This window comes from Ictalurus furcatus, chromosome 3, assembly GCF_023375685.1.
Source record: "Ictalurus furcatus strain D&B chromosome 3, Billie_1.0, whole genome shotgun sequence".
Classification (NCBI taxonomy): domain Eukaryota; kingdom Metazoa; phylum Chordata; class Actinopteri; order Siluriformes; family Ictaluridae; genus Ictalurus; species Ictalurus furcatus.
In genome coordinates this window covers 19,219,005-19,231,583 of record NC_071257.1, presented here as the reverse complement: position 1 = coordinate 19,231,583, position 12,579 = coordinate 19,219,005, and the positions used below count along the sequence as shown (strand labels likewise).

The 12,579-nt window shown below is 37.3% G+C and overlaps 2 protein-coding genes across 3 annotated transcripts; one reads left to right on the top strand and one right to left on the bottom strand.

Moving 5' to 3' along the window:
* Positions 1–1,254: 1,254 nt before the first annotated feature.
* On the top strand, positions 1,255–7,112 carry gdf10a (growth differentiation factor 10a). The gene is made up of 3 exons (XM_053621261.1): positions 1,255–2,024; positions 3,207–4,108; positions 4,503–7,112. Exons 1-3 carry the CDS (start codon positions 1,796–1,798, stop codon positions 4,692–4,694), a joined length of 1,323 nt encoding a protein of 440 aa, XP_053477236.1. The 5' UTR covers positions 1,255–1,795; the 3' UTR covers positions 4,695–7,112.
* An 826-nt stretch (positions 7,113–7,938) lies between these two features.
* prdm8 (PR domain containing 8) lies at positions 7,939–11,266 on the bottom strand. Of its 2 annotated transcripts, XM_053620124.1 has the most exons (3): positions 10,666–11,266; positions 10,249–10,480; positions 7,939–10,095 (listed from the first exon to the last, which is right to left on the bottom strand). In XM_053620124.1, the coding sequence occupies exons 1-3, from the start codon at positions 10,879–10,881 to the stop codon at positions 9,044–9,046; spliced, it is 1,500 nt and encodes a 499-aa protein (XP_053476099.1). In that variant the 5' UTR covers positions 10,882–11,266; the 3' UTR covers positions 7,939–9,043. The 2 variants fall into 2 exon arrangements, with proteins under 2 accessions (XP_053476099.1, XP_053476096.1); XM_053620121.1 differs by having other exon boundaries at positions 7,939–10,480.
* Positions 11,267–12,579: the final 1,313 nt, after the last annotated feature.

The following is a 12,579-nucleotide window of genomic DNA, read 5'->3' as shown; positions in this document are numbered from 1 at the left end:
TGATATAGAGGTTATATTGAGAAAATAGACTTTTCCTATATTTGGCATTTTTAGAGCCAAACTGAGAACATACCAAATCTGATTTCATATATACCATGTTAGAGATGTATTTACATGTTTACTGTAATTGGCCCATATTCAAATGAAACTTAGGTTTGCCTCACCTAAGCTGAGGTAAAGGTAAAGTGAGGTAAAGATCGAAACATTCGCTAACAAACTTAAAAGTAACTCAAAAAGTTAAAATAAGAAATTATCTTTTTTTTTTCCAAATCAACTAAAATAAGTTAATCCCTTTAGTTCATAAAATACAAACCTCTTCATAATGAGTGCGGACAGTTTGTTTTTGGCAGTTTTCCAGATGCTTTCCTAGTTCCTTTCCTTAGTTGAGCATATAGCATTTTACTCTCAAAACAGCATTGAAAAACAAGGTTGCAACTGCAAGTAACTGATTATTATAGCTTCTTGATTACAGAAAGTGTTATCTTCATCAAACCTCAAAACATTTTTCGGACCTTACACATGTCCATTAAAAATATCAGTAACATAATGTTAAATAATATAATTAATATTTGCTTATGAATATTAATTACTAGTGGGTGTTCTTTAAAAAAAAAACTGTGGTTGGCACAGTTGTAAAATCAGATGCATGAATGTATTTAACAGCTTGTGATTAGCTGTGCTGCTCTTATATCAAACCAAATCTGCTTATTTCATTCCCTTCGAACCAAGTGTGTTCAGTGCAGTGATATATGATCTCACTTAGACTTTAGATTTACATTCTAGTTTTAGTGGTAGATAACTGGCTGTATGACATAATGTACAGCAGATGCATTTTCTGTCGTTGTCATTGTCTTGTGGAGACTTGCATACGAGTGTGAATAATAATAATAATGTGATCATTAATTTGCAATTATGAAAATAATGTAAACACATGGGTATTACAAAGAAACAACCATATGAGTGAAGTTACGAGGGTCTGCTGAGAAAATGTCTTCTACAATCAGAATCTAATTCAACAACTTTTTTTGGGAAAGTGGAATCTTTTCTGATTTACTAGGGCAGTATTTATTTCATTTTAATGTGTTTGTTATCATTTCAATTGCAATAGTGGTTTACTTAATGCAACCTAGTAGACTGTTCCCCCATTCAGCTTAAATGTTAGAAATTAAGCTGAATGGGGTAAAAATAAATAAATAAATAAATAAAACGCAGAGTTTTCTCTAATGATCAATAAAAAAAATGACAGCTTATTTTTGCATAATTTATTGTATTATTTATGCATTTAGCACAGTGGTCTAGTCTTATTTGTCAGGCCTCGTGTGACCCATATGTTTTATCCATACTATACTATGCGTACTATACTATCCCGAGTGTGTAGTACAGCAGTATTGAGTGTGGTCTGAGTGCTGTCAGGTCTGTGTGCTTATCCCTGCTTTCTGTTGGTTCCTGAGCGCGTGCGTCAGCCTCCAGTGCAACAGCATATGTCCTGAGGCACGTTCTAGTGGCGCTCATAAGAAACAAGCGCACATTCAACAGGTTAACCGAGACACAGCGGATTCTCTCCTGACACTTTTATTCACGTCATTACAGGGGGGAAAAGAAAAAAAAACTAAAGCGGAAACCTGTTTAAATGGACAATTCGTCAAGTTGATCTCCGGATGCACAATCTAACAACTTTTTTTTATTATTATTATTTTTTTACATAAACTTTGTAGTCTTTATTTTTAGTTTGCGCGCTGCTTCTTTGAAAGCAAGTCCGTCTTGAGTGCTTTTTGTTTGGTTTTTATTTGAAATCATGGCGTTGAAATGCACCGTTTTGGCGCACCTACTGCTCTTTTCGATCAAATGTGTACTTGCTCATGAAGTGTCAGACTTTGTGTTGGATGTCTCACCTGATGAAGTCAGTGACAGCACGGAAATGGACAGAGTTTCACAGCATATGTTCAAACTCTACGAGAAATACAACAGGGAATCGCACTGGCCAAAAAATGCAAATACTGTGAGGAGTTTTAAAGCCAAGCTTGGTGAGTTGAGGAACATTTCTTCTTCCATATGGATCATACCGATATAAGTGTAGATTTCACTTAGTTAAATGAAAGAAATTATACTTCACATTAAGTCTACTTTTACTGTTGTCAAGACCATTCAGTCTTCTGTTCTGTGTTTAGCTTGAGTGCATTCTCTGTGGCCATGTAAGAATAAGACACATACCTTATATTGTATATACAAAACTGTTTTCTAAATCCGTTTTCCGAATTCTCCTTACATTATGTCTAGACCTTTAACATCCCCATTAAGAAAAAAATTAATGGAAAATTGTTTTCTTTGCATTTTTTATTTCCTTGGGGCAATAGCATCAATAATCAAGTTTAATTTTTTTAACAGACCACAAAGGTTTTTTGCTTGTTTGTTTTTGTTTTTGTTTTGTTTTTGTAGCATAGGCCTTGTATAGGTGATTTATGGCCTTTTTAGTATAGGCCATAAGTCACTCCATGGTAAAAGTATAAATACAATAATAAATACCAAAATCTTTTTTTTTTTTTTTTTTTTTTTTTTTTTTTAAAGTCAAATAAAACCCTGAAGCGGATGTCTGGAGTGACTTTCTTCTTGCTAACTTCCTGTAAAGAGACAAACGGAAAATACACACTATTTCAAGACACAAAAATATTTAGTGAACGTTTTTAACATAATATACCTAAACCGAGTGGTGGAGATGGCTCAATCAGGCTGAGATAAGTTCAACACATTTTCCAATAAGATATAGTGACCCAAAATGTGCTCTACCAAACAGTTGAGAAGAAAGTTAAAGGACTAGGCTCAGAAATGGCACTAGAGAGATTTTCACTGAACTGACCCATTCCTCACCAACAAACTACAACCAGGTACTTAGTATGTATACTGAAAATAAACCAAAAAGCATAAAGAAGCTACACAGGAGCTTTACATTTCTACTAAAGGCAACAGATTTCAAGCAATGTTTCGGTCTGCAAAAGCATTTAATCCGAATGTTTTATTGAGATCAGATTACTAGATTCTAGGCAGGCTTAAAAGGAAGCTTAAATAATCATATCCACATGGTTCCAGCTGCTCCAGGAGTAATGTATCACCTATTTTGTCCTTCCTTAGAACAAAAAGCCTGCTGTTGAAGTTAGTTTTTACAATGCATATATACTGTAACTAGCAGTTGTTCTCTGTTTTCCCTGCAGAAAGCTTGGAACAACAAGTTTTATATCACCTAAATCTAACTTTGCTTCAAGATTCTGAGGCCGTTCTCAGCTCCACACTTCACTTCTTATTTGACAAACGGCTACGCCAGAGGTCCTGGTTCTGCAAGCGCTTCCGCGGTCCTTACTGTCGCATCCAGAACCTTCACTACTTACCTTCATTTCATCTTTTATTCAGAAGTTTTTCGTGTGATTCACATTTGGGCTCATTGCTTGGGAACATCACTTTTTACCCACATAGTAGAGGGATATGGCAAACCAAGGATGTGTCTCAAATCATAAAGGAAGCAAGACTCAGGAAACAGGCCATGATAACACTGGAATTTGACTATGGCAAAAAATATCAGAGGTATCAGGATCGCTTGTCAGCCTTCAGCCAGCCATACATACTAGTGTATGCCAATGACCAAGCCATTTCAGAGCCCAACAGTGTTTCCATGAGCTTACAGAGGTATGATCCATTCCCTGCAGATGAGAAGCCCACTCAGTCTTCAAAAACCTCACCTGATATGCGGGTTAAAAGGGACTTGTATTTTCCTGACCCTATCCAGAACAATGAACTTCCTGAGGTGGAGTATAACAGCTTCAAGGAGCATGATAAGTGGGAAAGCACTTATCTAGCACTGAAGCCAAAGCCTACTAAAAAGGAGCAGAGAAAGAAAGATCAAGGGCATGATGATGGACCGAACAAGTTACAGGTTCTTAGCTTTGATGAGAAAACCATGAAGAAAGCACGGAGGAGACAGTGGAGAGAGCCTCGCGTCTGTTCCAGGAGGTACCTGAAGGTGGATTTTGCAGATATCGGCTGGAGTGAATGGATCTTGTCTCCTAAATCCTTTGACGCCTACTACTGTGCAGGAACATGTGAATTTCCCATGCCTAAGGTCTGAACATCTTATACTGGGTACTAGACACTCACTTAGATTAGAGTGAATAGTTTAGACATATTGAAATATTTTAAAATGCCTTAGAATTACTTTTGCAGCCAGACTTTAAACAAAGAATCCCTTCAGGAGGCATTCAGTTCCAGCATTAGTGAAGCACACAAGCGTTAGGTGTAATTGCATTCACATCATTTTAACTTTAATAGGGGTTTTAGAGGGACTCATTTTCTCACTTTTCTTTTTTTCCCACTATTTGAAACAGTTGTGGGGTTTTTAAGAGTGGTGTGAAATGTTAAGACAGGCTGAATAAAAATATAGTCAGAAGAATGTGTTTGGAGATACTTTTGTATATTTTGTATGTTATTCAATCCGTTCTTTTTCTCCTCTATTTTAGGTTGTTCGCCCTTCCAACCATGCAACCATTCAAAGTATAGTGAAGACAGTTGGTATCATTCCAGGCATCCCAGAGCCCTGTTGTGTACCTGAGAAAATGAACCCTCTCAGCGTCCTCTTCCTGGACGAAGCCAAAAACATTGTATTAAAGAACTACCCTGATATGTCAGTGGAGACGTGTTCCTGTCGATAGGCTCAATGGAATCACCACATATGTGGAGACACGGTCATTTGTTGTGGTTACAACACCAAAACGAAATGTGAAGAGACATATTGTCTATTGCTGCCACATACTGTACAGTGGACACTGCAAAGTTATGTTGTTAAGGGCTTTACACACTCTGTGAATTCGTTCGAAATTACAGTTTTCCTTATCATGAGGGGGTTTTTTTTATCTATAATGATGAACTTTGTCTCTGAGAAAACATTCTGTGTAAATTAATTAAGAGATTGCAGTTCACTAGTTAATGCATTACTGCTTTTTGTACGAAATAGAGTCTTTTTATTGCAAATGATGGCAAACAGTAAAGATTTTGTCAAAATACTATGTAGAGATATCCAGGTGGAAGCAGATTATATTTATATTATGCTTGGATTAAAAATATCCATAGTAGAAAACAGTCTAGAACTTCTATTGTGCAACAAGACCAAGCACCAGGTAGTCAAAATGCTTGGCATTTAAGTTACCTTAAATAGTGTATAAACATGTACCGCCTTCTGAACTGAGTTTTCATGTCAATATGTATCATATAACATCAGCAGACACTCCACAGCTGGAGATTCAGTTTTAAAACTAATAATGAGGCTTTGAAACCAGGCTTCGGTTTCAAGACTGTAAAGCATTGAGCTAACAATAATCCACAAAAGTTTTCCTTGGAATATTTCCAAGTGGTTGTGTGTCAGAAGTAGACTACTCACCAAGGTCACCAATGTGTTAAATCATCCTCAGACAGCTTGTGTTACTTTTAGAGACGTAATCCCAGAGTTCAGAGACGCTATAGGGGATTACGATTATGAATGGGAATGTATTATCTCATTATCCATGTCCACATAACAGTATTTAATTGATCTAAGTGTGAAATATTTGGGGTAAATGTGTTTATATACAAAACATATATGGTCAATGTTTCAGTATGATATGTGTTAGAAAATGTATTTTTGTACTTTTTTTTTGTTTGTTTTTTAAATTATGAACTGAAATTAGTTATATGTATAGTGATATATAGAATTTGAAAAAAAATCCAAACTGTATTTGTAAGAGTCTTGATTTTGTAACAGTCCATTGATATTTACATTTAAAGACAGGTTCTATTGAAAGGCTTTTGTTGTAAAGATCTCTGAATAACATGTGAAGAGGGTCAACAGTGATTGCTCTTTGAAAGCACCCTTCGCCACTTCAACATCAAAGAAAAGGATAGATGAGTCCTCGCTTTGCCTAGTCGACGTTTCAAACCCACTTCAAGAGCACCAGGCCTTTGAGAGCAGGATGTTAACATTTTTCTCACAACAAATGATGTCACTCCTTTCAAACACACTCAAGACATTGTCATCCACAGCAGACCAGAAAAGCTAATGATTTATTTGAACATTAACCAGTTAGTCAGTGCTATGAATAAAAAATTAAGATGAATTAGGGTCCCCCCCCCACCCCCCGTCAGCAGTTTTGGTTGATTTCTATTTCCAGAATATATACAATATGTGGTAATATTTGTATAATGTGTCTGATTCTTATGAATGCATTTTATAGATTTATGACTGTTATATGGCAGCAAGTTAATGATGTACATTGCACTCTAAATGCAGGCAAATCATTTAGGAATCATTTTGAATGATAGATGCAATGCAAATAATAACCATCAGAAGATGGCGAAATAATTAATTTCAAAGGATTTTATTATATATCCACAAGTTCGTCATGTAGTTGGCAATGACTTAGAAATTGGCATGTACAGCTTTTTATTTTATGAAATCAAACATATGCTTAATGGTATATATTGTGTTGTGCTCTGAGGGTTTTATTTTTAATCATAGTCCTTCTGCAAGAAAACACTACCCACTAAAACACTTAAAATCAGTGTCAACTTTAGACATGATCCCAAAGAGGGAATCCCCAGTCCCAGGTTCTACTTGGAACTGCTTTAATAACATTATATGTTTCATCAGGATGTAGATACTAGGCAGTTGGTGAATGCCAATATATGAGGTCAAGCCAATGAGAACTGATCCTAACAGACAAGCATTGTGTATGAATGGACAGAAGACATTCTGAATACAACTGAAACATCTTATTCCTCATCTGATTAGCATTTCCTGCAGCCAGATCACTAATTATGACAGTATTATGCTGGAATTTTTCACACATTTTCAACAGGCAACATTGAGAACTTTGCAAAGGACGAAAGTTTGACTTTCCCATGAACTCTCTCTCTCTCGCGCGCTCTCTCGCCCCCTCTCTCTCTCTCACTGAGAGATGGTTCTACACCACTTGCATAATCTGCGTGTGACTCTGCTTCAAAATGTAATGCAGAGCTCCCTCCACAGGACTATGAGTGTATGTGTGTTTGTGGTCAATAACTTATTTATAATATAATTTTAAATAAAAACATGCATTAACTGATAAACTGACTTTTATTCAATAAAATATTCTAATAGATTTTCTAATATAAATTTTAATATATTTACACACAAATTCATACACATATTTATTCCTTTGCCATTGAGCATAAGCTACACCCTCCATAAGGAAGCATGAATTTGTAAGTTATATATAATTGATTTAATTCTTAGAATAAATCAAAAGATCATTTCCTGTCCATCTTCTTGTGCATTTCACCAATTTACAATAATGTACCCTTTTGACCAGGCATACATCCTCTAATATCTAATAGGTATAAAAGGAGAAAAAGAAAAGCAATATTCGTTTCCTTTTTGAGAAACATCACAAGATGTATTTGCAAAACCAGAACCAACAGAATGATATTAAGCTTTATTTAGAGTATGTATAAATGCTATAATGGTTACTAATTTTGCTTCCTAAATCCCAACTGTTTACTTCAACGTGTATTACCTGTAAAGTCATGTCAAGTGAAAATCAGGGGAAATAGATGAGCACATATTGAGGACATCTAGGATTTTGTTCTTCTTGCCCTTGAAGACATTTTGCAGAGTTCTCCACAACATATACTTTTTCCAATCACAGTCAAGTTGAATTACACATGCTAATGTTAATGCTATTTCAAGTTGTGCTTGAAGCATCTTGAAGGTCTTAAAATTGTATTCACAGATCATAGTATGACAAAAAATTATTTTCAAAAATTGCTACTTTACTGATTAAACCTTCAATTCAGATGAAACATTTCTTGTTGATTGAATGAACTGTAAGCCCATTATTATTATTATTATTATTATTATTATTATTATTATTATTATTATAACTATTAATATGCATTATGTGTGCTAATTTAACATCTATCCATATGCAATAATCTAGCTTCATTACTTGGACAGATATTTTCAACAATTCATTTAAAATATCTTATAATCCTTAAGCCAATACGTTCTGAGTGACTACAGTCACAATTAAAAACAAAAGCCAAACTCACACGTGTTGCAGTCTTTAAAGTAGGACTTATACTGGACTTATATATACCAATTTCCAAAGAAAAAGCCCTTCGCAAATAACTAGGCTACATATTTTTGTCCTTTGTGGTGACAAAAGTGACTTTATAGGCCTTATGATGAAGGTGTCACTGAACATGTCCTATACCCTACATTAGGAAAAAATTATTACTTCGACTATAGTGCAACAACTAAAAATAAAACAAAACAAACAAAAAACAACTAAGTAAACCCTACTCGGGGATTAGTCAGTTTGCTAGCAAAGTTAGTGAAATGACTAGACATAGCTCTATAGTTTCAAACCTGAGATTTATAAGGCACTATCAGTTGTAACTCAATATTAATCGTAGCCTTATTGTAAAATTAGTACTGTATGGTTCAATTTCCCCTTTCATTAACCCAGATAGAGTGGAGAGAAAGACAGATGGAAAACTAAGGTCATGATAATGCGAATTGGAAATTCTGTTGCGGAGTTCTGTGGCCATCTTGTGGAGATTCATGACACATACAGAAAGTTCAGTATTGGTCTTCTGAGTAAATATAGAGCACATGCAGAATTTTTACCACAGGTGTGAAAATAACACCTCAGTAAATGATCAAATTAGTCAAATTGCTGATTTTAAATCTGTATCCTATAGAATTAATTAATTAATTATCACATCGTGTTAATAAGGGACCCAAATAGTATATGAAAATGTTACCATGGGCTATTTTGATCTTAGTTCTGCTTATGTTAGAATATGTTCCGCTTCAAATTTGACATTGCTGTATTTAGGTCTCATTGTGTTATTTGGAGTGTTAACATTCAGGAATAGCTACTTGAGTCATGTCTCTCTACCATTTCTCTAGGCTATAATATACGCGTGGCCTGATGCACCATACGAGCCTAAGACAGTCCCAAAAAACACTTTTTTAATCCATCGTTCAGTTATGCGATGTCATGTGACGCGAGAGGTGATGACGTTCGCGGAAGTACTCATGACAGATGGGGCAGGTGAGCTTCTCCTCTCTTCTCCTCCGACCCTGAGCCTCGGCGGCGAACTCTTTCTTGTGGTGCGAGCGCATGTGAAACACTAAATCCGAAGTCATCCGGAATGAGAGGTTGCACTTAGCGCACCAGTTCTGCACCGTGACACCCAGAGAGCTGAGAGTAGGAGGAAGAAGAGTGAGAGAAGAGGTCGGCTGTAAAGGCCCGCTGATGTTCCTGCACCACACTTCCGGTGCGTAATGAAAGGAACCCGCAGCGCTCAGGGGAGCTGTCGGCGAGACTGTTTGTGTGCTAGACAGGTCGCCTTGAAACAAATGAGAGGCCAACATATTTCTGTATCCCAAAGCTGCGTGTTCTGAAACCTCATCCGAAGGGCCCGCGGGTCTCTGATGCTGCTGGTCCTCAGTGATGCTGAGTTTACTGGGCTTGCAGAAAGCGCTCTTTTGCTCCGCATGCGCACTCCAGAGCAAAAAGGCACTGGAGTCGGACTGAAGGCCCAAACCAGCCTCCCTGTCCAACTGTAAAGTCGAAACGGATGGATTTTCCCTTATTATATCCTCTGCCCTGGATGGCTGGTCCGATTTCGCTTTCTTGATCTCTGCAAACGCACTGCTTTTGGCGCTTTTTAACTTCGAACTTGGTGAACTGGAGACTTTCATGGTTGGTGCCATAAAATCATGGTCATGTGGATATTCTCTATGCACGTGTGTCATGTTATTATGGTTGGCCATGTTCTTTTTCTCCAGCAAAACAGGTTTTCTGCATCTCGGACTCAAAGCTTCGTCGTGCCTCCTTTTCCGATCCTCTGAAGACTTTTTATGTTCCATGTCCCTTGCGATGTTGTGGAAGTCCGTGACACTGCGCTGTCGCCGCGTTTCGCCGTCTCCTCGCCACGCGTCCGCTTTTACTTGAGCGCACAGAAAGCGACAGTGAGCTAGGAAAGGGTTTTCGTGCTTGAACTCCTGTCCGCACTTCCCACACGAGTAACCTGTATAAAAGATACATTTATAGCTATAATTACACCCATATGCATACCAATGCATGCGCAATGTGCCACAATTGTTATAGCCTATGTTTGTGAATAGGCGCGCGCTAAATAGGGACGACATTCGTAACTCATAACAATGTGAGCAGTCCTTACCAACTGTCAGGGCCCTGGCTTTAATGTCGCTAAAGCCCAAAAGATGAGACAGCTCCTCGTCGTACCAGACGAGCAGTTCCTCCCCTTGGCTAATGTCTTGGATAGTGCGGAAATACAGCTGGCCGCCTTTCAGATAGGCCTCTGTGTTCTGCTCTTCTGCGTCCATAGCAGCCTGCACCAACCTGAGCCAAGGAACCACTAACGGAGAACTCTTTAATGCGTCCGGATCTACCTGTTGATAAATGTGGTCGACTCGTCACTATTTATGCACACACTGACCAATAATGGCAGTCATTTCAGTGCATTTCACTTCACATGTCTTGTGTAGCCTATAATAACCCCCTTATTAGCATCATATTAATATTTCCCCAAAAATGAATGTGTCCAGGCTTTATGATGTGTGCATGAATACCTCACCCTGAACACGTAGGATTTCCTTCCTCTGTCAAACGACTTCAAGGCGATGAACGCTATTGTATCATAAAAAGTATTATGAAGCACACAAGGGCCGAAAGACACCCCGGCTGGTATGTCCTGTGTAACCTGGACACTGGTGAAGAAATCAGGGACATGATGGTGGAGAAATTTGCTGTCGTTGGTGCATAAAGCGCGCGGCATTAAACTATCTTCCATGGTCCTAAAAACAAAGACATGATAATAATTAGTCTACACATACCAGGTATATTTCTAAATGCATTGTGTTATATTATGCAGTCTACTTCACTGGGCAATTATTAATGTTAGACCCATTTAAATGAATTATTTATAGCTATATTCGTGTCACTATAGCCTAATTAAGCTCATTATGGAGATTCTAAGAAATCAATGGCATGTCTGTAATTTAAACATAATTGTAAACAGACCTATTTTATTCTCTGTCTCATATAAATTCCTGATTCCTGCAGCTCCGAACCGCTAGCTAATGCATAAAAATGGAGAACTATACAGTATATATTTTTAACATTTAATATTTTGTACCAAAATGACATTGTGTGTAATACCAAATATATGCCATAGAGTAGACTAATCTGTGCCAAATATCTTTCACCAGTATTTTTAAATCAATAATTGATATTGAGTCAAAGAGTTTAACTTACAGAGAGATGCCAGGATGCTCCACAGCTCTTGGTCTAGCAGAGTGTGTGTGTGTGCTGTGTGATGAGGCTGAAGTGTGAGAGTGTGTGTGCGCGTGTGTGTGCGTGTGTGTTTGTGTGTGTTTGTGTGTGTTTGTGTGTGTTTGTGTGTGTTTGTGTGTGTGTCCGATCTGCTGCAGCTCTTCTGTGCCTCTGCATTTTTACAGCGCGCTCATTAGAGAAGGGGGAGGCGAGAGGCAGACTGGCCACTGAGCTTACACCTCGCAAATAAGCAATTATCTCTCTGAGACATTACAAGAAGCAAGCCACACTAATATCAGCCACTGCTGCCAGAATGCTGCTGGGAAATTATTATGCAGTTCCTTAAAATGGTTTAAACTATTCCAAATCTTCCCAAACAAACACACAGGTAAACAAGCAAATAAATAAATAAATAAATAAGCAGACAGTAATAATATCTATTTTCAAACTAACTCAATCACAGTCCTTATTATTATTATTATTATTATTATTATTATTATTATTAAGTAACAGCAATAGCAGCAGGATAGCAGTATTCGTGAATTAAATAGGGTATAAACTACTGAATTATCCTGGGGTATTACTGGCAAATTACATTATTTCCATATATACAAAACCAAGAGTAAATTTTCGGCAATAATAATAATAATAACTATGATCAAACTTAATGAGATTTTGAGAACCTTTATTATTATTATTATTATTATTATTATTATTATGTACCAACCAGCAAAATATATTGCATTAGTCGGGTGCCATTAGTGCCAAATTACTTCATGAAATTGTGTGTGTGTGCATGTGTGTGTGTGTGTGCGTGTGTCTGTGCCTGTGTGTGTGTGAGTGTGTGTGTGTGTGTGTGTGTGTGTGTGTGTGTGTGTGTGTGTTGAGGGAGAAACACTAACAACAAAACTAAAAAGGGCTTCCTTTCATTACTAAGGTTAGTACAGAATAATAAGACAAACGTGTGTGTGTGTGTGTGTGTGTGTGTGTGTGTGTGTGTGTGTGTGTGTGTGTCCTTACTGTCCATTTGCGGATGGAGACAGAAAATCAATATACAGCATCTCGATTGTTTGAAACTGACATTTAAACGACGAAAACACTACACACACAAACACACACACAGAGAGAGAGAGAGAGAGAGAGAGAGAGAGAGAGAGAGAGAGAGAGAACAGATTTGCCATGCTGCCTTATCTATTCTTGAGTGTATCCAGTGATA